Source organism: Dunckerocampus dactyliophorus, chromosome 12, assembly GCF_027744805.1.
Source record: "Dunckerocampus dactyliophorus isolate RoL2022-P2 chromosome 12, RoL_Ddac_1.1, whole genome shotgun sequence".
In the NCBI taxonomy this organism is placed as follows: domain Eukaryota; kingdom Metazoa; phylum Chordata; class Actinopteri; order Syngnathiformes; family Syngnathidae; genus Dunckerocampus; species Dunckerocampus dactyliophorus.
Genome location: NC_072830.1, coordinates 3754921 through 3780481, shown reverse-complemented (window position 1 = coordinate 3780481; position 25561 = coordinate 3754921). Strand labels below are relative to the sequence as shown.

At 41.9% G+C, this 25561-nt stretch overlaps 2 protein-coding genes across 28 annotated transcripts in view; one reads left to right on the top strand and one right to left on the bottom strand.

Annotated features, from left to right (window-relative positions):
* Nucleotides 1-10961, bottom strand: part of ryr1b (ryanodine receptor 1b (skeletal)) — an 84050-nt gene extending 73089 nt beyond the window's left edge. For all 21 annotated transcript variants that reach the window (XM_054795352.1, XM_054795353.1, XM_054795355.1 and 18 more), the window contains exons 1-2: nucleotides 10829-10961; nucleotides 9257-9330 (exon numbers count right to left, since the gene is read on the bottom strand). In XM_054795352.1, coding sequence (XP_054651327.1) covers nucleotides 9257-9304 — 48 coding nt within the window. In that variant the 5' untranslated portion in view covers nucleotides 9305-9330; nucleotides 10829-10961. The remainder of the gene's footprint in view (nucleotides 1-9256; nucleotides 9331-10828) is intronic.
* A 207-nt stretch (nucleotides 10962-11168) lies between these two features.
* rasgrp4 (RAS guanyl releasing protein 4) overlaps nucleotides 11169-25561 on the top strand; it is a 20996-nt gene continuing 6603 nt past the window's right edge. For 4 of the 7 annotated variants that reach the window (XR_008573141.1, XM_054794109.1, XM_054794110.1 and 1 more), the window contains exons 1-6: nucleotides 11169-12495; nucleotides 13146-13814; nucleotides 20833-21008; nucleotides 23497-23611; nucleotides 23758-23820; nucleotides 23900-24025. Coding sequence is in view for 6 of the 7 variants with exons in the window: in XM_054794109.1 (XP_054650084.1) it covers nucleotides 13798-13814; nucleotides 20833-21008; nucleotides 23497-23611; nucleotides 23758-23820; nucleotides 23900-24025 (497 nt within the window). In the remaining variant the exon portion in view is untranslated. The remainder of the gene's footprint in view (nucleotides 12496-13145; nucleotides 13815-20832; nucleotides 21009-23496; nucleotides 23612-23757; nucleotides 23821-23899; nucleotides 24026-25561) is intronic. The other 3 variants (XM_054794106.1, XM_054794107.1, XM_054794108.1) reach the window with 3 other exon arrangements.

Sequence of the window (25561 nt, the reverse complement as noted above, 5' to 3'; positions counted from 1 at the left end):
TGACCCACTGGGCCTACACCAGCAACACATGGTGGATGCATCTGTGGACTCCATCATCTGGACCATGAGGGAGCTCGGTTCGATGGACTGACATCTAAATCCATGTAAAGCCATCTAATGGTGTGTGTGAAGACAGATGGAACTCAACGCCACACACAGGAAGTGAGGCCAAATAGTAAATACACACTATGGGGATCTCACCGTTACCACCAACGGGAACAAGATGAAGTGGACGCTTTGACATCAGTCATTTTCAAACCATTTTAACCACAACACTGAACCACAAAAATAGGATGGATGCCCTAATACAGCACGTATTTGCAGTGGGACAAAAAAGAAAAACACAGCAAATATGCTTAGAACTACAAGTCAACTGTTTTCTGTGCTCCTTTTTGTCATTTTTTAAAAATGTTACAAACAAGACGGAGCCGCCTGTGAGTGCTTTGAGATGGGGACGAGGCCCAACAGCAGCACCCGCTGCTCGTTGAGAAGAGCCGTATGTGCTTTGTTTATGTCTAAAATTGTACAGCACTTCAGTCATCTTATTCCCCTACTTCTTCTTCTGCCTCATTTTTGTCCGCTAGCTCCTCCCACAATTCTCAACCGATTCAAACCAATCCAACGTCAGAATGTTCAGCTCATTCAGGACACGATGGCTATCTATCAGGACGATAAAAAACGTTCTTCCCAATTTATTTGGCGCCTCCCCCTACATGACTGTAACAATCCGCTTATAGGACAGGGTGACATGGCTCAAGAGGTAGAGCGGTTGTTTCCCAACCTGATGGTTGCTGGTTCGATCCTCAATCCCGATGTAATTGATAATAAATAATAACATTCAGCCCGCAGTTTTACTTTACAGCTCTCTCAAGACATGAAGGCTACCTATCAGGACTTTTCTCAAAATTCCCACATTTTCCATAATTCAACATTTTTCACCTTACTCTGCGCACGATGGCTCAAGTCGTAGAGTGGTCGACTCCCGACCTGATGGTTGCTGGTTCAATTCTCAGCCGTTTTAAAACATTTCCAGGACATTTCAACATTCATTCAACATTCTACAGGGTGACATGGCTCAGGAAGTAGCGCGCTTGTTTCTCAACCCGGTGTTGCTGGTTCGAGCCTCAATCCTGCTGTCATCATTTCCACATTCAGCCTGCATTTTTACTTTCCAACATTTCAAATCCCACCGTTTTTAGTCAAGACATGCAGGCTGTCAGGACTTTTCTAAAAATTCCCACGTTTTGCACAATGACAAATGTTGTGTGACACTGCTCCCATTGAACACGAGAGGACGATTTCAATCTTTTGGAGGAAATATATTTTCCATTTAACGTTACATTCTGCTTTTTTGTAGAGTGGTTGACTCCCAAACTGATGGTTGCTAGTTCAATCCTCGATTGTTGAATAGCTGTGAACACACTTCTAGCACATTCCAACAGTCATTCTTCATTTCCGTTCAGCGTTAGCGTTTCAGCATTCACGGGCAATTTCGACTGAAATGGCTTCATCTAATTCCTAGGTTCCCAAAGTGGGGTACGCATACCCTCTGGGGTACGCATATTGTCATAGGGGGTACGTGAATAAAAATTACAAACAGTTAGCCCCTAACACTCACAATTGTGAGTGCACCTGAACGCCTCATTCAGTCGGAGCAGAGACAAGGAAGGAGACACGGCATGAAGTTCTTCATTGTGCTGCGTGACTTTTATGAACAAGGAAGTAAGTTTGATGATTACGTTGCGCATTAAGAGTGTTTCATCTTGAAGACGTCATTTATAACGGTGGTGTTCCAATGTAAGTCAATGTATGTGCGTGTCAGGATGAGAGAGTGGAGATTCCCCCGAAAATGAGGCTTTATCGCTGCTTGTAAGTATTTTTGTACTTGGGACACTTCTTTATCGTGTTTGTTCTACTTTCCCTTTCAATTTGGTATCAAATGAATATGCAACGATTGCAAGTCGACAAAAGGGAAGCTCTGTTCAACCCATTCAAGGATCCCAAGGATCCCAACATCCGGCTGAAATAAAAGATATGTAGGACCAACACTTCCATACTTTGTTCATCTCCAAGAGACATTCACATCTTATCTGTTTATCAGTGCTCTTCCAAAACTCTTATCAAATTTGAACCCGAATTACTTCCTATAAAATTAATGAACCAAATCATCGTGTTCTATATTTGAAGTTAATGAAGATTCAAAAAGGAGCAGGGGGTACATGGCTTCAGGTCAAATGTCTGAAGGGGTACGCCACTGTGAAAAGTTGGGGAAGCGCTGATCTAGTTGATAGTGTTGTTCGTCAAGCATTGATATTTCGCACTTTGTTCCGCCGTCCTTCAACGCACCACCGTTAGGTGCGATGAGACGCCAAAGTGAGCCCTGCACATAACTTCCTCCGACGCTGCCACAGCATAATAAACCCACCAAAGAGAAGACAAACTGCCGTGTTCTTTAGCTTGGACACACCCATCTATACTTTTCCACTTCAATTCCAGGAGACATCTCACCAAAATCCAATACAACCCACCCGAGGTGCTTTGACTGAAAAGGAGCATCTCCAGGGGTCTGAGCACTCGCTAAATATAAGTTGGCAGCACTGATCCCTCCTGCTACATCTTCTTATCCTCTGGCAGACCAGGTGTGCTAACAAGCGAAGTTACATAGAGCGTCCCATTAAAGGTGTTTATGAGCGTGGTCCGCAATGGTGTACAACTGCACTGCATCATACTCACGATGGAGCTCAACAATGACAAATGTTTCTCTTTCAAAACGAGTCATCTGCCAGCATGCTGTGTTCTGCCCTCTCTTTGCTCCATCGGTTCTTCCGCTGTGTTATGGGCCTCACAGCCCCTCACTCCACTCCTATTTTGGGTGACTGCACCTGTCGCTATCACGTTCCCTCCTTCTGCTGACCAGCAGATACTTGGGCTCTCGCTTCAGGAGAGCCGGCAGCAGGACGACCAAACTTGTTTTGAGAACTGGGCCTAAAGCTAATCAGCCAGCACTCACAACGCAAATGTATCCAGCTGCAAATCTCAGTTATTCCTGTTTGCCTTTAACGTCATTTTCTAGAGATACATTCCTGTTGTTCTCACATTCATTCCATCAGAGAGACAAGTAAACAACTGGCGGCTGATTACAATGACTTGTTGGAGCAGGTTTGGATCGCACGTACTGTGGCTTTGGCGGGTTGCCACCCCGTCACCCTGGTGGCAGACAAGAGACGAGCACCTGTTTATTGTGCAAACTCCCGGCACAGACGCAACAACAGGTGCAGCGTGCATGCGTGTCTTTAGACGTGTTCATCTCCCGGGCTCAACACGTCTAAAGCCCGGCTTTGCCCGCGCGATCCTCGGGATGAGGCCAGATTGGGCATCTCGGTGAAGTTAAACCCCAAAATGACTTTATGGGATCTTAGAACGAGAAGAACCGCGGCTAAAGTGAGCGTCTGAGTGTCAAATCGTCGCACGATGGGCAGAGGGGGGTTTGATGGGGGAGATTAGCAAAAGTATTTATTGCTCAAAGTGGATCACAACATAGCCAGACAGCGACCGCACACACACGCGTTATCCCGCCATTGTCCGCTGCAAAAAGCACCTCAGACATGAGACACAATCTAATGAGATCCACTACAACAGCTGGATCCAAAGTTCCACCTCTACACAGGTTAAGACGCTCACGTTAAGGCAGTGGTGTCCAAAGTGTGGCCCAGGGCTGATTCTTTTATTGGCCCTTGGCACATTTTAAAAATGCAACTACTAAAGACAACAAACAAAAACAACAAAAGTGGAAAAAATAGCAGTAATTTCAAAAAATATTTTAATAAAGTCGTAGGAGAAAAAAGGTTTTTTTCCCCGAGCATAAAGTGTCACTACTATGAGAACAAAATTTAATTTTTGAAGCATAAAGTTGAAATATTAAACCCATTTTAAAGTTGGAATATTGCAAACAAATAATTGAATAAAGTTGCAATTTTGCGGGAAATTAAACTGGGGGGGGAAAAAATGTAATATTACAAAAACAAAGTCAGAATATGTGAATTACGTCACACAAAATGAAATAAAAAATGTATAAACTTGAAAAACAACAACAACAAAAATGGGAAGCAAAGAGTGGAGAAAAAGCTCATGCTGGGCACAAAATGGCTCAGGAGGAAGAGTGGCCGTCTCCCAATCTGAAGGTCGTGGAGTCGATCCTCCGTCCTCCCGTGATCGTGTCGAAGTCTCCTTGGGAAAGATGCTGAACCCCCAGTTGCTCCTTGATTTTACTGTATGCGGCCCTTGCTGGGAAAAGTTTGGACACCCCTGCTTTAAGGTGTTCAGAGGTAAGGTATTCGGGTAAAAATAATTGTATTTTATGTAGAACTGCACTGCATCAACTAAGGTAATAATAATAATATTTAAAGCCATCCCAGTTTTAGGGATGCACGATTCTTCAAAAATGCGCATGAGGATTTTTTTTACTTAGATTTGTGATTCTCTAGATCCGTTTTTTCACACACTTACACACAAATGCACACACCATGTTCAGGGCCACGTGCTCTCTTTACTATTTTTATTATCATTATCATTGTTTTTACACTCCTTGTTGTCTTGTTCTGCTTTAAAGAAACTTCCGGTGGTCTTTCTGTTGTCCTTCATGGGAGGTCCCGGAAGGACAGCTGACGGGAGACTTTTTTGATAGAAATGAAGACTGAAAATAACCCATAAAGTCAGAAACATGGCGTGCTCGTTCACTCGATGGTACATTCAAGCATGTAACAAAGATAAGACCAAAAAAAGTCCATTCGTGACTGCGATCACTCCTCCTGCATGTTGATGAATGATCGCCAGTGAGCCTCAAACCGGGGCAGTGGAGCCAACACGCCTTGGCGGCGAGGCTGGCTGGGGCAGCATGAGCTCTTCAGCAAAAAGAAGTGTTTGTTTGCAAATCGTTTTACGTTATCTAGAAATTAGATCGTATTTTAGTGTGATTTTTTTTAAATGCTGATTATGTTTGATGCAATACTGTTGTACTCCACTGCAAACGACAACCACAACAAGTAGCCGGACACACTTTAATATCAGACGTGGCACCGATTCAACATGCTTTTATTGTGGGATGGGGAGTCACTTTCCAAACAGTATAACCATGAGGTGCGCACGTGCTACAACCATGAATAAAACGTCCGCTTGCTACACACACACACACACACACACACACACACACACACATCCCAAAGGATGCTAGCAAGTAGGACAGTGGCTGCTCTGGCTTCTCCCCCCCCCCAGAGTGCACACTTATAGTGACACACTATAAAAGGAAGCTGCAATTATAGACTGAAACTCAAATGCAACATGAAAGTGTCGTTCCTGTCTGTGTGATGCACACACACACACACACACACACACACACGAACGGTGACATGAAGCTTGCACGTTCAGCAGACGGTGCTGTTGTACGAAATCTGGCTGATTTGATGCCGGAGTTATTGGGATGCAAAGCGGGAAGTGCTCATGTCCTTTCTTTGTGCTTTTATTCATTAGCATTTGGAAGCAAAGGCCACTCCCCCCTGTATAAAAAAAGACCTGTATTTGGCTAAATAAACCACTCGTGTTCCCTCAAAGTGACTTGTGGAACAGTATGGAACCCTCAGGACTGTGGGTGTCATCACTCGGAGACAAACAGCTGACAAACGACCCCCCACCCCCCATTTTCCTGCAATTATCACGCTGATAAGGCAAACATTTTCATCCAAGCAGCACAGGCACGTTTCGCCCTGCGTGTCTGTGCATGAGGAGCCGACCCTTGAACCCTGACCCCCGCCATGTCATTGAAGCGCGCCGCCTATTAATAATTCACATAAAGCCGCGCTTGTACTTTCATCCTGGGCCAGTCTCGTGGAGAGCATCAGGAGACCCGCAAAAGGCAATTGGAGCAGCTGACCGGTGACATCACAAGACAAAAAGTATAAACACAAGATCCAACCTACAGTTGATGTGTCCCGGATGCCACGCATGCATGCACGCATTATAAAGACATCCTTGTACATCCAAGCAGCTCATACGGGGGGGGTCCGGCAAAGAAGTGATATATAGTACTGGTGAAAAAGCACATTATTAGTATGAACTTCAGTCTTACTGTTTTTTTGTTTTTGTTTTTTTCCCAAATATTTCAACTTTCTTCTTAAATAATCTTTGTATATTTTTTTTGTAACTTTATTCCCATTAATATTATAACTTTTCCCACCCCCCCCCCCCAACCTAATTTTCCAAAAATTACAACTTTATCTTTTGGTTTCTCGTGATACTACAACTTTTAAAAAATGAGCAATTTTTCTTTACGATTTCATCTCTGTGCTTCTAAAATGACATTATTTTTCCTCGTAATATTTAGTTAGTGTTTTCTCATAAACAAATGTTCTCGTCAGAATACGACTTTTTTCTCCTAATATTTTAATGTATTCTCTTAAAATTAAAACTGTTGTTTTCCAACTTTCTTCTTATAAATTTTCTTCTGATAATTATGAATTTATTCCCATAACATTTAGATTTTATTTTCATAAAATTAAACTCTGCAACTTAATTTCCCAAAAATCCAACTTTATTCGTTGTTCTGTTTGCTTTACGTAATATTATAAATAAACTTTTTTTTAATTCTTTAATATTTCAACTCTATGCTACTAAAATGCTGTTTTCTCATAATAATATGACATTATTCTTTGTAAAATTAAAGCTTTCTTAGATTACAACATTCATATTTTGACTTTATTCTTGTAAAATTACTGCAGATTTTTTCATTTTTTCTGTTGGGTTTTTTTCCTCCTTTTTCTTTCTTGTTAAATTATATTTTAGGATGTGCCATGGGCCAATAAAAACACCCCGGGCCGCACTTCGGACACCACTGATCTAATATCTCACTGTGTTGATGAACAGATGCGCTATAATGCAAATGCAAATGCAAATTTTAAAGCAGCTCCAAATTCGTGGGCCGCCACAAATAAATAAGTGTAAGGGCAACACTGGATTACATATCAAATCAAAGTACAAAATGCAAAATAATCTTCCAAATCAAACGTCGTTGGCAAATGATTTGGTGCATTTGAAGTTACTGTATTGGCAAACAGATTTTTTGGGTACGAAACATTGAGTTTGGGATAGATGGCGTACTGATTGAACGAGGGACCGGAGGTGTTGATGGCACCACTTGTCCACAAAGTAAACAAATACAGCGCAGTCCAACCTTCTAGCAGAAGTCATGGCTACAGCAACAGTGCCAAGGGGCATCCAGAGCTTGAAAACCCTCTTCAGTGGTTAAAGTCTCCTGTTTGGGAACATTTGGCCTTCTCAGTGAAATACTTAACGCTCAAATTCAAGGCCATAAGACAAAGCATTTCTCTACATCCTGACACTTTACTAAAAAGAAACCTTGTCAACTGTTATATATTATTTACTGCAAGTGCTTTTGGGTGGGGGAGGGGCCCACTGCAGCACCCGCTGCTCGTTGAGAAGAGCTGATCTGCGTTGTCATGTCAGACTCTCCAAAAATTCACTTCACTAGACTTGTCACTGGTTGATTTTTAGAAAAAGGGTATCTAGTACAGGGGTATCCTAAGCTACACAAAGTCAGCAGTCATTTTACAGGAGTGAAGTCAAAAAATTAAGCGCAAAAAGTTGTAATCTAACGACAGAAATATGTAATTTTATGAGTGTAAAAAATAATGTCATTTTAGTAGCATGAAGTTGAAATATTAACGAAAGACATTATTTCGTTAAAGTCGCAATATTATGAAAAACAAACAAAACATTGAATTTGTTGGAAGTTTCTGAAAATTTGTTGCAGAAAAAGTTATAATGTATGAGAATAAAGTCATAATATTATGGCAATAAAGTCCTAATATTATGGGAATAAAGTTTATAATATTCTGGGAATAAAGTCATAATATTATGGGAATAAAGTTATAATATTATGGGAATAAAGTTATAATATTATGGGAATAAAGTTATAATATTATGGGAATAAAGTCATAATATTATGGGAATAAAGTCCTAATATTATGGGAATAAAGTTATAATATTATGGGAATAAAGTCCTAATATTATGGGAATAAAGTTATAATATTATGGGAATAAAGTCATAATATTATGGGAATAAAGTTATAATATTATGAGAATAAAGTCATAATATTATGGGAATAAAGTCCTAATATTATGGGAATAAAGTTATAATATTATGGGAATAAAGTCATAATATTATGGGAATAAAGTCATAATATTACGAAAAGAACATTTACAAGAAGAAAGTTGAAATACTTGGAAACTGTAAAAAACAACAACAACAACAGCAAAAATGAGGGAAAAAAGAGCAAAGTTCACACTACTTGTAATAATACAGTTTTTCACCTCGATCGCAAGGCTGAGCTGCAGTTTTTTTCTTGAACCGCTAATTTCTTAGCATATCTTTACAAAACATCAAAGTTGGCCTCGCATCCTTTCATTGGTCGCTATGTGGCCCTCACTGGAAAAGGCGTGGGTGGACACCCCCAATCTACTACCTACAACGCAATAAAGTTGCTAAGTTGGCAACACTGATCCCTCTTGTTCCATCTTCTTATTCTCCGGCAGACCAGGCGCAGTGAGGGCGGTGATGGATGAGTGGATTAGTGGCAACATCTGGAAACATCTGAGAGAAACACTTCCTCTGCTTGCCATCTCTCCCTATCCTCAGCTTTTGGAAAGCACCGACCAGGTCAGCAGTTTCAGGTCTTTTTTAGGGGGAGGTGTGGGGGGTGGGGTTCTTCCCCCACTGAAGTGTGGAGTGGACCCGTCCACTCTGTCATGCTGTCTCGGAGCAGCAGCTGTCTCCTGCAGGCGCTTGCTAGCGGCTAGCTCTGACTCCTCAAGCCTGCTCGGGCTCTACTTTCCTCGGATAAAAATAGATAACGATGCAAACAGATGCACTGTCTGTCTGTGCACGTACATGCACGTGCACGTGCACAGAGGAGCAGAATGTGAGCATGTCAGTGGAAATTGACAGCTTCACAAGACAGGGCACTAATCAGGTGCCAAGTTTAAAGAGAGCAAGCAGCAGGCAGGTCACCAACTCAAAAATAAAACCACATTTGGGGCACCAGCAAGCTCAGCTGCTGATTGGACTTGTGTTGTGCCGAAGAACCTGCCGTGAAGTTGATGCCGAACATCTAAACATCAGAGAACTTGTCCCGGCCTGATCCAAAAACATCATCACACCAAAATAAGCCAAGTGAGCAGGACTCACCGTTCGCAGGAACTGGATCTCCTCCTCTCCCTCGCCGCCTTCCGCCATCCTTCACCGAGGGTTACTGGCACCACCTCCAGAAGCAAGACAAGATCCTTTAGTTTTCTCTTTCTTTTATCTCCTCCCTGCTCCCTCGCCCTCGAGTGTGTGTGGGTGTGCTGGAGGACAGCACCCGTCCTGTGGACTCTCACAGTGTTGTGCGAGCGAGTGATCCCCCCCCAAACCCTCCCACGGTGACTACCTTCCACTCTCCGCGTGCATCCTCCAGATCGGGTGTGTGAGGGGAGGGCCCGGCCCGGCCCCCCTCCCACCTTGGCCGTCCTCCCTCCTCTCCTTTGTCATATCTGGGGCTATAAAAGGAGCGTGGGGGAGCGATGGTGGGGGGTGAAGACACAGTAGGGATGGGCATTCCACTAAACAGATAAGTTAGCGCCTCTGCTGATTGCAAAAAAGTAGTGCACCCCACTTTGACTTTCATATTTTCGGAGTTAGAGCATAGAAAACCTTATGACCTTTTAAATATAGTTTTCGCATTATTAGAGCCTTCTAGACATGTAACACCCCTACAGTCACCTTTACAATTGTGTTACCCAATTTAGTAGACATAAAAAGGGAAAGTAAGACATACATATACATAAGACTCACACATGTTAGCATTGGGAGAGTTCCTTGTTGTTCCTTTTTTTACTGCCTTTTCTGTACAGTACACCTTGCAGTGGCTATTGACTCATCAATGTAGCATTACTGACACCTAGTGACCGGTGTTGAATACTACATACCATCGCAACGTCTTTGAATGCTTCCGTATGCCTTACGTTTGTATTTTACTTCATTTAGCTAATTTTTATGCTTCCTTTAGGTCAAAATGTGTCAAATTTTCTCAAATATGCATATGTTTTGACTAATAATAGGCCGTATTCAAGCACGAAACAGTGTTGTTTTGTTAATTAACATATTTTTGAAAAACTTTGATAGAGTGATGTGGTGAGGGATTACTGAAGACAACTAGAAATTGAATTTATACACATCCCTGTGCTGGCTGCTCAGTACAATATGGCCATAGTCAAAATTGATGGACATCAAAAGAATAATAGGATGCGTTAATGGGAAGAGACACACCTCCCAAGCACAGATCCCTCAAAGTTAAGCGTGAGTGCACATTGTGTTGCTTCAATGGTAACAGCAGTTAACTTCCTTTTACACTTGTATGGCAGCCACGCGGTGGCCTCGTGTCTGAATCTCTACGTGGGATCAGATGGGATAGGCTCCAGCTCACCCATGACCCCTAATGAGGACAAGCGCTGTGGACGCTTACGATGCGAATGTTAAGACGTTACTTCAAACATTGCCTGCAGAGTTAACAGAGGCTTTATGATGGTGACAGTTTGACCCTGGAACAGATTATTTCTATTAAGATTCCCTGGAGTCAAATCAGAGGTGGGTGCTATAAAACCTTTGGTCTTCATGAAGAGGAAGGTGGACTGCATGAGTGTCATTGAGAAAGCCCATCATGAAGATGCATCACATAATACAAGCTTGGACAAGCACATACACACACACTCACATCCTTACCTGCTCAGCATCCATCTGGCATCCGTCATCCTCTCCTCCATCTGCCTGTGGCTGCAGCAGGAAGGCGTTTAGGGGACGCTGCTCTCCGGGAAGCACAACTCGCAACAGCCGGTAAAACGGAGGAGGAGGACGCTTAGGAGGTGGCACGCCGCTGAAGCCCGCCGTGATTTCTGGGAAATGTAGTCCCGCCTGTCACTTGGTTCTCCCCAAGATCATGACGTGGCATCCGCTTCTTTTGCAGTTGCGTTGTGAAGCCGCGGTGTGGCGACTCTGTGCTAATATTTGGAGTAGTCGTGAAGCAACAAGCACCTTGCAAGTAGATTTTGGAAGCAGACACTAGCCAGGGAGAAAAGTACCTCTGGGTCATTTTAAGCTAACGTCGACCACTGCCTAGCTGAGACAGTTATGTAACTAACGATTGAAGGCTTGTCACATAATGAAAAGAGAACGTCTGACTCCCAAAAGTAACATGGAGCAGTCTCTCTTTTAAAGTCGCTACTTAACAGTGAAAGATTATTATGACATTCGTGAGCGAACTTTCTTTTCGTCAGGTAAGAACTGTCATTTCCTTCTTTTCTGCTTTGACAAGAATAAAGTCCCACAGCGCAGACTAATAATAATAACAATACAGTATTTGAAACCAAACTCACAATGATGATGCAATACATGTTTAATTTTGTATCTCTAAAAAAAATAGGAACATATAATGTTGAACGTTTTTTCTATACAATCATTGGATTTACCAGCAGTGCTGATTACATCTCTTCCTGTTGCTTAAGATTACTGCAAAATTGCTACATAGCGATAGCATACATAACCCTGTTAGCGCCAGTTCCACGCATGCATCCGTCATTGCACACTCGACTTTGCATGCACGGACTGTAGGACACCTCGCTCTGCTCTGCATCTTTGCCTGCTTCTCGATGCCATATCGCCCTCTGTGCCAGCCAGTCAGCTTCCTGCAGCAAAAGAGGCCACCTCTGCACACTCGAGGCGCATTCATGTCCCCCCTGTATGGTTGCCTCTTCCTCCCGGTGTGCTGTTCAAACAAGGATGCTATTGAGACCCCCCCGTCCAGCTGCACAGCCACATTCACAAGTGCAAACACTATGTGCCCTGTGTGATCGCTTGCCACCCTCACACGACATAGGGAGGACAAGGAAGACAAAATCAGCATCATAGACTAGATGTGCCCCCACATCTAGTCTTGGATAGATGAGTAGAGACCTCCACCAAAACTGAAAACGCAAGCAGTGGTGTTTTGTATTTGTGTTATCTGTTTTCGCAGACTACTTCCTGGTTCAAGGAGGATGAGGTCACAGACAACGGCGGGTCAAAGCCAGCTCGCAAATTTGCCGGCTGTGGTATCAAAAGTGCACCAGAGGCAGGACACTGTGTGAAAGGGGAATGGCGGAAAGCTAACCTCTCCCTCCCCTGTTGTGTTTAAGCAGGAATAACAACACCGCACCTGCTATCATCATACATGAACCAAGAAATAACCAAAGGTGGCATTGCTGGGGCAGAGAAGCACGCTGAAGGGAACAAACGTCTACATCAATGAGCATCTGACGAAACTCGACGACGACATCGCCAAGAAAGCACACAATTGCAAAACCAAATGAAATGGAGGACAGGACAAACACTGATGACCTCATCTGGAATTATCAGTACAGTAATCCTTCGTTTATCGCCGTTATATTGGTTTCAGACCCAACCGTGATGAGTGAATTTCTGCAAAGTAGGATTCCTTATTTATAAAAGGAATAGTTTGAGCATAGAAAACCTGTTCACGACCATCTAAATACACTCTTTAAAATTATTAGAGCCCTCTAGACATGAAATAACATCCCTATAGTCACCTTTACATTCCTATTACCCAACATAGTAAACATAATAAGAGAAAATAAGACATAAATAAGACTTGTGCTCGTGTGTTGCTGTAAATGTGTTCCGGTGCTAGGAGAGCTGAGTGGGGGAGTGGACAGGAAGTCACGTTGGGGGTTCAAAGTTGAGTTTTAGCTTGGCGTGAGCTACGGCTGCAACAGTAGCCCATGTTAGGGATTATCGTGCCTGCAATAAAAGCCTGTTGTTGATCAAGTCAGATGCTCGTGTGCCTCACCCAACATTACAGTAACATTACTGACCCCTAGTGACCAGTGTAGACTACTACATATCATCACGTCTTTGAATGAGTCTTCTGAATGCCTTATATTTGTATTTTACTTCATTTAGCCATTTTTATGCTTAAACATGCTTAATTTAGGTAAAAAAATACATAAAATATGCTTAAAAACGCCTATTTTTGCACTAAAAATAGGCCGCATTCAACCATGAAAGAGTTTCTGTGTGAAAGACAGTCTGCCTCTACTCTTGCATCGCTGCTCTGTCGTGACTGTGGGGGGTGGACACTTGAAGTGCAAAGAAAGTCCTGTATCCGCACCTTTACCCAGATCCTCACCGAACGTGAACGGCTTCTCTGCAGTACTTCATCATGCTGTGGTTAAACGAGCCGGCTCTTGCTAAGGTTTCTTGCTTATAGGACAAGAAGTGCTGCTTCCTGGGGCGCTACGATGATTGTTGCCTCCTCCTTCCTATGCAGCCGCTGTTGACAATTCTCTCCATGGCCTCACCCCTCCCCCTTGTGCATGCACGCACACGCTCAGAAACTGATGCAAGTTCCCCTATCTGTCAGAGCCAGTTCCTCCATTTAAGATGCTGACTTGTTTATGAAGTAAGGACGAGTGGTTCTGCCGTCCTCTCCTCACTCACGTCCTCGACGGCAGGTGTATGAAGTCTGAGGCGAAGGCGGGACGTGGGAGCGCTGTGGGTGGCCGGTAGGTGAGCACTACAGGGGCCAGACAGGAGGAGGCGGAGGAGGAGGAGCAGGGGTCAAGCATGGAGCTGTAGGGGCGCCCGCGCTCAGATGCCCATGCGGACGCCTGAGGAGGAGGAGGCGTGCGGCGGCTGAGATGAACAGGACCAAGAGGTAATGAAAAACAAAGAGGAGAGAGTGCATTAGTGCAACTGTTTGTGTGTGTGTGTGTGTGGGACAGATGAGTCACCTATGAGGTCATAGGTCACATCCAGTGCTTTGTGTACACGCAAGGAAATAAGAAGCTGTTGCTTAGCATCAGTGATTTGTCTTGTGGTGAGAAAGTATCATAGGAAAAGGTTACACACACACACACACACACACGGTCACAGCTAATTTATCTGACCTGCATATCAACATGTCACAATATGTGTACACACACGGCAGGTTCAACATTCAACACTAGCTCACCTTTAAGTCCTTCTTTTGGAAGATTTAAGTCTCATGTCTATTTGTTTTTTACAGTTGTTTCTATGCATTTTTAAAGCCCTTTTGCTTGCTGCTGTCCTTTATCGGATGGTGTGGGATGATGCGGTGTTAAGGTGGTCAAAAGAAGCCTTTAACGTGCAATAAAGCACACACTCACACGTCATATATTAATGCGTGCATTAGGAAAATGAAAATAGAGTGATTTCTTCCAAAATCATTTGATATTTTGATCTGAAACGTTTTGAAAAAGTAAGTCAAGTTGGAAAAAAGCCTTGGGATATCTGGGGTTTCTGTGAGTGTCCTGAAGGGTTAAAGGTCAGGCTGTATCTCACTTCCTTGGACATATTCGCAATCATCTTTTCATTTATTTGCATTTTTATATCTTTTATTATTATTTTATGGGAATATATTATAATATAATACAATTACATAATAATGATATCAATGTTACTATTTAATTATATAAACTGATTTGTATTTATAGATTATTATTTATACATTTTAAAAATGTCTTGTGCATTGTGAGAAACATCTACATTACTTTACCCTTGTGTCTTAAAATAGACTAAATGAATATTATTAGTAAATAATTGTTATTATTACTGTCATTGCATTTAGTTATCTATATATATAGATATATTAAATATATATTTAGTATTTTATTATAATGAATTCGTTTTTATTAATATTATATAATATTACTACAATAGACGAAAACTAAAACTATATTGAAATTCCAGGTAAGTAAGTTAGGCAACATAAGATCAATTCAAAAGTAACAATAAAGACAAATAGGATGAAAACTAAGATTAAAGTAAGGTGTAAAAGTACTATTTCAGGACTGTCATCATAGTCTAAGTGGCATAACAGGCAATGAGGCATTTGCGTATCATTTTAATGGACGAAAAAGCAAAAAAACATGAAAAGCAAAACAAATATGTTGGTCAGTACAAATTAAGTTTCTTCTGTCTTCTTTTTGTGTGTTATTTTTTTTATTTTTTTAAATGTCACAAGCAAGACAGAGCCGCTTATGGGGGCGGGGCACCACAGCATCACCCGCTGCTCGCTGAGAAGAGTGACATACATGCGTGTGTCCGATAAGACCAGGAAAAAGTCGCTAGACGCTTTTTTTGAGGGGTCGGAACACTAAAATATAACGCTCCTGCTACGTCTTCTTATTCTCCGGCAGAACAGTTGCGTGTGAGGCAGAGTTACGATGCCATTTACAGTGCGCAGTTGGAACGACAAACTAGGTTCACAGACAGTCCCGTTATAATGTGTTTATATAAATGAATGCATGAGAAACACTGGCATTAATGATATAATGAAGACAATGTAAAGTCGGCGCCGTGAAAAGATGCGTAGTACTTTACTTCTTCTCATCCCAAGACCTGTGAAAGCAAACGGGTGAAAGGCTGAGAAGAGTGGCCTTCATGCATGTTGTCAGGAGGGTGGATGCGGGGGGGAATGGGGCAAAGAGAGCAGCACACAATCTAGGCCTTGAGCGCTTCAATTAATCAATTAAGGGAAGAAAGGGAGGAATTTGCATATCCCGTGGAAGCAGGAGGGGTAGGTGGTGGGCGGCAGGGGTCCTGACTTTAGATGGGAACAAGAGGGGGGTTTCCAAAAGGGAAAGAAAAGGGGGAAGCAGCTTTGCGACTCCAATAGAGCGAGGATGAAGAAAGAGGAAAGACGTCTCGGCGAGGAAAAGGCGAATGAGTTCCTACAGCAGAAAGTGCGCTGCGCTTATGATTCACAAGTTCATTGACGGGCTTTGTGCACACAGTAACAACGCAAATAGTCTACTTGTTGGATTTCCACATTATCAGACACAGCTGGGTGGTGGTGGGGGGGGGGATTCCCCAAGTCAACGTCAATAAGATTTTTTGTTGTACAAAAAAAATTATAATTTCTATTGCTGACATTCATTCTGAGTCACAAAGAAAACACTAAAAGTCAGAAGAAAAGGTCAAATCGAGCTTTTTATGAGCTTATTAAATCCATGCAAAGCAATATTCATATTCATACATGTTGAAATATTCTGAAGTAGTCATGAAATGTAATTCAATTACATTAATAATCAAAAAAATAAAGATCAGACATGCACATTTGATTAATTGTTGTATTCATCCACATAATATTAGGCCAAATAGTCTTATACTGTAACTGTAGGCCTGAAAGCTTGGCCAAAAATGAAAGGATGCAACTTTGCCACTTTGATATTTTGTAAAGCAACTTGGTTCCATTAGGGCTGTCAATTAACTTTAATGATACTATTTTTCTCGACGCGCGATGAAAGTGCTCACGTCCTGTTTGACCCGCGGCCCACACCATACTTTGAGGAAACGGAGCAGTGACTGTGGAGCGAGAAGCGGGAGCAAATATTGAGCAGAAATGGAGAAAGAAACGGGTATTTTGATTGGCAAATTTTGCTTCAAAGCCCTGCCAGATGGCTCCTCGCAACAAGACCACAGTTATTTGTATCAGCTGGTATTTTTTTAAATTATCATTTATGCAGTGGTACCTTGGCATTCGAGTGGCGCAACTAACAAATGTTTTTTAGATGCAAACTTTCTCTCCGCTGATGTTTTGCTTTGAACTGCGACCTGAAATCTGGGTTAAGAGCTGCTATTTACTGGCAGGCATAGCCCAGGACAGCTATTTGGTGGAAGACGAGAATGGATGTAAACAGCATTAGCGGCGCACTAGCTAGTCACCGGGAAAGATTTTCAACACATCAGTAAAACATACGTACATTACTGTATAGCAATCTAATTTATTATGAATTGTGTAAAACTACGACAGGAACAACATCAAATTAAAAGCACTAAATGAATACAGAGCCACCATCCACCAGTAGCAGCCTGGAGTTTGTTTTTCAGAGGTGCACCACACAAATATGCACATTAGCACTCAATAAGGTCATCAAATCTTAACTTTTTGCATTCCCACATACTATCAGCATTTGGAAACGAATATGAGGTGAAAGAAAAAGGGTAAAAATACAGTACAGTAGACGCCCCTACAACGTAAATAATCTGTTCCGAGAACCTTTATGTTATAGGGTTTTATGTTATACGAAGAGTAAAATACATGTAAATAGCCTAATCCGTTCCAAGATCTTCCCAAACTCACCCCTTTGGCCCTTCAAAATATTCAAAGTCCACCAAATATGTAGGAAAATATAAGAAAACGTTAGCATAAACATAGTAGAGTAACATTCCAATATATATAAAATAAGGTAATAAATAAGATTACTGTAAATGAATAAAACTGAAAAACAAAAACAATCCTACCGTTCACGAGATGTCTTGATCAGGAGCGCAAGTGGAGGCAGGAAGGAGGAGGAGGACTAGCCTGAGTCGAAACGCGACTCAAAGAGTCTAAGAGTCAGATGGTCTCACAGACAAACGCACACGCACTACACGATAATGCTGTGTGCCAAATTTTAATTTGTAGCTTAACTTAATTGTTTAAGTTAGTTTCAGGGCGACTACGAAGAGGAAGGAGGTTGAAGGGACAAGCCTGTCTCTCACACAAACTCACGTACGCGCTGTATAACTCAGCCAATGAGATGAGAGCGTAGGCGGTGCCCCGATAATCAGCCAATGAGATGAGAGCGCAGGCGGTGCCCCGAAAATCAGCCAATGAGAGCGTGATGCGTCAGAAGGCGTCACCAAGTGTTAGTCTGAACTTGCACCGACTTGAGGCATTAATTACGTTGACAGCACAAAGTTGCACAGCACAGCATGTGCATCAGAAGGTGCATTCAAGGACCATTGAACAAACATGCAAAAACTGGGGCAGTTCTAACTGTACTATTATTTTTTAAATAAAATAATGGCCCGTATTTTCAAAATTGGTGCCCCTTTACATAAAATTTTATTCCGGTTACCCTTGTAGTTGCGTATTGAATCGTTTACCATAAAGAGATTTACATCCCTACCTATTATAAATAAAAACTCATTTTGCGATTATTTATGAGTTAACTATGCACAAAATAAGATTAATCACGATTTAATATTTCAATCGATTGACAGCCCTACTAGACATGCTACGAAGTTATATATATATATTTCATATATATAAATATTTCAAGAAAAGAATGCGTCTCAGCTTTGTGTTATAGGTGAAAAAGCCTATTAGTAGCAACTTCACTCTTTGCTCTTTTTTTCCCCCATTTTTGCTGTTGTTGTTTTATTTTCCAAATAGTTTAACTTTCGTAATAAATAATATATGTAAATGTTCTTCTCATAAAATAATGACTTCATTCCCATAATTTTTTACTTTATTCAAATAATATGCATTTCCCTAACCCAATTTTCCAAAAATTCATACTTTTTTTTATTTTGTATTTTTTTCTTTAAAATTTAAAAGTCTGTGCTAGTAAATATATATTATGAGATGGTTCTCGTAAAATTGCAGCTTTTTTCTCATTAGAATACAACTTTTTTCTCTTTAATATTTTGACTTTATTCTCGTAAAATTACAACTGTTTTTTCAATTTCTGCTGTTGATTTTGTTAATTTATTTCAACTTTTTCTTGTAGATTTTCTTCTCGTATTGGGATGCCTTTTCTTCAATACTTAAACTTTATACTACTAAAATCACGTTGTTTTTTTCTCATAATATTATGACATTCTTGCAAAATTACAACTTTTTTCTCTTAATATTTTGACTTTTTCAAAATTACTGCTGACTTTTCTATTTTTGCTATTGCTGTTTTTTTCGAATGTGCTTAGGGCCAATAAAAAAACAACCGTGGGCCGCAAATGACCCCCGGGCCGCACCTTGGACACCCCTGCTCGAGGTTCTTTAATAATACATCTTTTAAATCCGCTCACACGTTTCACTCGCACGACCAAAATACAATAAAATATCACACATTCATATCTTCCCCATCCTTAAGCGAATCAGTCTTTTTAAACAACTTCAACTTGAAAAAATACATATCAAATATGAATCATATTTTGTTATGTTTTTTCAGAAAACAAGAAAAGGTGAAGCATTTTGCTGCATGCTTTGAATGGGAAAAGTTAGTGCCATCTGCTGGGCAAATATTCACATTACCAGCCAGGAGTCATACTTGTTAACATACAGTGGTGGGAAAAAGTGTTCAGATCATCTCCTTCAGGATTTTTTGGTAGACAGCAGGATTCACGGTTTCATTTATCACAGCAAGTCTTCCAGGTCCTGAAGCAGCAAAACAGCCCCGGGCCATCACACTACCACCACCATATTTTACTATTGCTAATTACTTTGTTTGATCTGAAACATTGAAGTGTGACAAGCGAAGAAAATGAGAAATCAGGAAAAGGGGAAAAAACGTTTTCACACCACTGTAAATAAAGCAGGGTTGTCCGAAGTGCGGACCAGGGGCCATTTTCGTCCCGCAGCTCTGTTTTTGATTGGCCCACGGCATACAGTAATCCCTCATTTATCGCGGTTAATTGGTTCCAAGTAGGGTTCCTGATGTATAAATGGAATATTTTTGTAGTTCGAGCATAGAAAACGACCTTGTAAATATGGTTTTAATACTATTAAGCCCGAGACATGAAATAACACACCTATAGTCACCTTTACACTCCTATTACTCAATACAGTAGACATAATATAGACTCTAAGCATTGGAAGAGCTCCTTGTTGCTCTTTTTCTTTTTTTTTTTCGTGTGGTGGTTATTTTCTCATCAATGTAACATTACTGACACCTCGTGACTAGTGTAGAATACTACATATCACAATGTCTTTAAATGCGTCTTCTGAATGCCTTATATTTGTATTTTACTTCCTTTAGCCATTTTTATGCATGACAATGCTCCATAACAGAAACAGAGATTATTTATGATTTAAAATATTTTGAAAAGCCCTGATAGAGTGAAGCCGCAAAGGGACTTCTGTATTGCAAAAACAGAATGAATTCATTACTGATTAGATATATTATTAGATATTACACCAGTTTGCTTTGCCAGCTATAAGACAAAGCCAAGATAGACAGCTGAGTGTCAGTCGACCTACACTGGATCGTTTGAGCGTGTTTTAATCCAATGCTAATTTAAGGAAAAGATAAGTTACTCATCATTAGATACACATAAACACAATAATAACAGTAGACGCTACCACACCAGGAAGTTGTGTTAGTTCAGTGCTTGTGTAACTGTGCGTAAGTGTGTGGAAGTGTGTGTGTGTGTGTGTGTGTGTGGGTGTGCGCCCACACCCACCCCCGATCCCTCAGACACGCACACACACACACACAAACACAGGTTAAGAGAAGGGGATGTAGGTCTGGCCATTCAGGGAACTTGTCGTCACTTCTCTGAACTCGCACAGTTCCCTGGTAATGTCACAATATTAGCAGCAGCGTGGTAGCATTGCACACACACACACACACACACACACACACACACACAAGTACATACTGTTTCTACACATGCAGAATGCACAAACAGAACAGCCACACAGAAACACACATAAGAAGGCGGGCGGGCAGCTATTAGACACTTGATTAGGGACGCTAGGGACAGGAGCTGCATCAACACTTCGACAGCAGGTGTGCCTAGTAAACTGGTGTAAAATGCAGTCAGTGCCCCCGAGGCACTGCCCCGCCATCTTTTCAGTGCACCGCAGTTGTGAAATGACATACTTGGTGTGTGTTGTGGCGCGCTGACCTCACCACATTCTGCTCTACTTCTTTGCCTTCTCGCAGGAAGCCCAACTGTGAGAGCCCCAACGTGCTGCAGAGCAGGAAGCAGGTCCAGAGGAGGAGGAACACATGTCCCAGTCCTCAGGACATCACCCGGGCCCTGCAGGGCCCCCCTTCCACCCCCAGCGCCAGTGCGGCCAGCCTGGATGAGCTCATACTACGCTGCCTCAACTGCTTCGGTCAGTTTGCACGCATTGATCATAACCTGCTTATGTAAATGAAGGGGGCGAGGGGGGAGTCACACAATGGAGCTTTGTTGTGCTGGGCTGCAGAGAGCCAACATCTAACATCTTGCTCGCCTCTTTATCTGTGCCCGAAAATCACTTGACACTTTTTGCTTTCACAAACCAAATCTGATCAAAGTCTGTGTGATGTTGAGCCACTCGCAACTCGAGAAGACGCTTTTGGGTTTTCCCCACCGATCATGCAAAACTGACATTTATGATCATTTACATTTGAAAGTCACATTCATACACACTGGCTGGGGCTGCAAACAGCCATGACTGTCCTCGCCGATTCATCGGAAGCTTATAGTTTGGATGAATTGAGTAATCGGTTAGGCCCTATGCCGGGGGGGTCCAAACTTTTTCCAGCCCGGGCTACATAGTGAAAAATGAGAGGATGCAACTTTGCCAGAAGTTAGAAGTTATATAAATCTCAGGAAAAGAGCTTTGTCATACAGGTGAAAAAGCAACAACTTGACTCTTTGCTCCTTCTTTTCCCCATTTTTGCTTTTTTTTTTGTTTTTTTTTAATTTCCCAAATATTTTCTTCTCGTGATATTATGACTTTATTCCAATAATATTTTGACTTATTTCATTCATTCATGAATGAATAAATGGATTTTGACTTTATTCCCATATTATACATTTTTCTCCAACCTCATTTTTCAAAAGATTTTGAGAATAAAGTCATAAATTTACGAGAAAAAGTCGTAAATCTACGAGAAAAATCTCGTAACTTTATGATAGATAGACACTTTTTATCTCCAAGAGAAATGTATGTCAGGCATTGCCTGAGACAGCTATGAAAAGACTTATGTGACCTTTGGCCTGGGTGTGTGGAGGGGGCGGGGTAAGGAAGGCAGACATGAGAAGCGCTAAGGCATGCTAATCTGTTTGTGCGCAACTGCTCTGTTTTGCTGCCACGTTATAAATGAAAGCTTGCCTGAAGCAAGAAAAGTTTCCTTCCTCCCTGACGAGCTATGCGCTATTTTCCCTCTGACGCGTAAGACACGATGACACATAAATATATTACTTTATTCTCGTAAAATTATGAGTTTTTTCTTGTAGTTTTACAACTTGGGCCGCACGGTGGCCTAGTGGTTAGCATGTTGGCCACACAGGAAGATCTGGGTTCAAATCTCCATTGGGCATTTCTGTGTGGAGTTTGCATGTTCTCCCCGTGCATGCGTGGGTTTTCTCCGGGTACTCCGGTTTCCTCCCACATCCAAAAGCATGCATGTTAGGTTAATTAGCGACTCTAAATTGTCCATAGGTATGAATGTGAGTGTGAATGCTTGTTTGTCTATATGTGCCCTGCCATTGGCTGGCCACCAGTCCAGGGTGTACCCCGCCTCTCACCTGAAGTCAGCTGGGACAGGCTCCAGCATACCCGCGACCCTAGTGAGGATAAGCGGCGTAGAAGACGGATGGATGGAAATGTACAACTTCATTCTCATTTGGACTTTATTCTCAAAATCCCTAATACTCCGTCGTAGTTTCTCATAATATGACTTAAAAAAAAGAAACATTTAAAATCTTCAATATTTCAATTCTATGCTACTAAAATGAAATTTATTTTCGTTTAAACGCATAAAATTGTGGCTTTTTATCTCATTAAAGTATGGCTTTTTTTCTCTTAATATTTTGACTTACAGCTGTATTTTTCATTTCAGCTGTTGTTTTTTCTCACCGATTTCAACTTTCTTCTTATAAGTTATGCTCGTATAAAATTATGACTTTAGTCCCATATTCTAACTTTTTCCAAAAAACATCATTTTCCAAAATGATTGCAGTAATAATTAATAATTTGTTTTCTCATAATATTCTGACTTTAAAAAATAATGTCTTTAATATTCAAAGCTGATGTGTGTGAATATCTTCTTTCGGCCTGAAACACAAAATAATGCACGTTTTTTAATGGGGGCGGGGTTTCATGTGACTGGACAATTATTTTTGTCCCTTTTAGAGCAACAAGTGACACAATCGTGTAGCGTAGTGGAGACGGCGTGACGGGGAGGAAAGTGATGACGATTCCAAAAGCTCATGACTGACACGGGCCCTAGAAAATAGTACGTTCTGTGGTGGGGCCCAACGTCGTGCAAGCCTGGTGTTTACATCAATCATTATTTGAATCAGCACTGCCTGGGATAGGCTCCAGCATACCCCCGTGACCCTAATGAGGATTAGTGGCATAGAAAATGGATGGATGGAATCAGCACTGCCTGCATATATCAGAATTGTGTTACCAAAATCCATACATTATTTTTATGTTTACAATACAAAATTCTTCATCCCCACCTCCATCACCTCCATCCAAACCAAAATCCAATAAAAACAGTTCTTCCTTCCACTTCCACTTTTACAATCCAAAACCTCCTTGGTGGAGGTAATGTTGAGCCTCAGCATATCAATGCTCTATGTGTTGTGCTTCTACGCTGCTCCAGCAGATTCTGAGGGAAAGCTATGCAGCCCCCGAGGCTCCCAAACGGTCCACATGACCCTGATGATGCACAGCTGGGTGGTCCCGTCCCAGACGTTCGCACAGAAGCTCCTGGCCTTATATCCTGCCCCTGCTCGTGGTCACATGATGGCGCTGTGTAATCAGCTCAGCCGAGCGTTAGCTGCCGTGATTCCACTCTCAGGGCAGGCTCTGTAATGTTGACCCACATGTCCACACTGTCTTCTGCTCCTTGACTGTCTCTCACGTACAAGGCCTGCCCACCCGACAAAAGAGGACTGAGGCGGGGTCAAGTGTGCCACCTGGTCAGGTGAGTCTGTGAGACAGAACCGGTTCTCCCGGTCCGCTTGTGCTTACTAAACAGGCTCTCTGTCGTGCACGCTCAACAGGACCTGGATCGGCCAGTTCCCTGCCGTGTTTGAGGCCGACCCCCTTCTGGAGCAGACCATGGGGGACCTGTGGGCGCTGGTCCGCTCAGACGGGGAGGAGACGCAGCTCATCGACACCTCCTGCTTGTGAGCTTTTTCCCTACTTGGCCTGTGGATGGCCTTGTCTTGAAAACAACATTGTGCTGCCGCCTCGCAGCTTGAAGGTTTTACTTTCAATCTCAGTTTGTGTGTCCTTCTGTCAGGAGTTTCCTTTTGTGTCGTCTCTCCTGCTCATTGTTTCACAAACATTTTAGTCCCTGAAGACTCTAATTGTCTTTCAGACGTAGGAAAATACCGACCTTATATTTGTTCGTTTATGAATTGTCTTCAGTGTTTATGAAAAAATGTAAGTCAAATTCTTTAAATGATCTTTGAAAGATGTTCATTAGCTTTGTTAACAACTCAATTGTTTAAAAATGTTAAACATATCAAAGAATTGTCTTTGTTATTTACCAAAACATTCAGCTTCATTCAAGAACTGTTTCTTCGTCTAAGAAAACCTTAATGTGTGTTGTTTTCTGCGTCTACCGTAAATTCCGGTGTATACGCTGCTACTTTTTTCTTAAACTTTGAACCCTGCGTCTTATACAGCGGTGCAGCTAATCTATGGCTACATTCTAATCTCGTGACATCTCCTTTACTTCAGAACTACTACTAATTGTTTAAATACTGCGCCGCTTGCCAGTCAGTGAGGAGACGGTAGCGCTTTGTTTGGCAGAAGCCAATCACAAGCTATCAGTGCAATCACAACAAGCTTGTCAACCCAATGGAAGCCGAAGAAGGTCATTATATATAACAACACAAGAACATAACAGTCTGACTCACGGTGTCGTCTTACTGAGAACAACGCTAAATTCATCACACAGCAACCGAACATTCAAAAAGTATACCTCAGAAATATAGAAACATGCACCAATATGAGTTTAAAATGAAAAAAACACAACATTTTAAAGTTTTCCCATAAGGCATTGCGTCTGAGCAACGCATTCATTGGGGCACCGCAATGATGTCAGCCTCCCTCTGGTGGACAGAAGCAACATTGCAGCACCATCAATCTATGTTGCTTGTCCTCCAATGAACTGCTCTTCTGGCAGTAATGCATTGTGGGTAGATGTTAAAATAGCTGCTGTTTGTTATTTTACACTCGTATTGGTACAAAAATTGGTTTAGATGCTAACATTTAGATTTACAAATGATTAAATCGTCTTTGATGCTGGGCGGGTGTATTTTCACTGTGTTGTGTTTTACTGCTTTAATGCAAGGACCATTTTACATTTCCCACTGACGACGTGCAGGTTCTGAGTGAAAAAAAACGAGAGGCACGTTTGTCTTGCACGTGGCGCGTACCAACCGTCAGCTGCCAATCTCAACACACACAACACAAAATAAGAGCGCTCTTTGTCATGTTTGTCATTGTTGTAATTGTGTAAACAAAATAAGGGTGTCATTAAAATATCTTACAAGGTCCGGTTCACTAGTGTAAGTGTGAGTGTCAGTCATGTGATTGGCAGGTGATCAATGTAGGATGGCCCGCCTCTCGCTGTAAACGTCCCCATGGCCGAGCTGGTCGTGATGAGCTAGATGCACGGAATGGAAGATGGATGAATTGATAGCAGTGTTGTT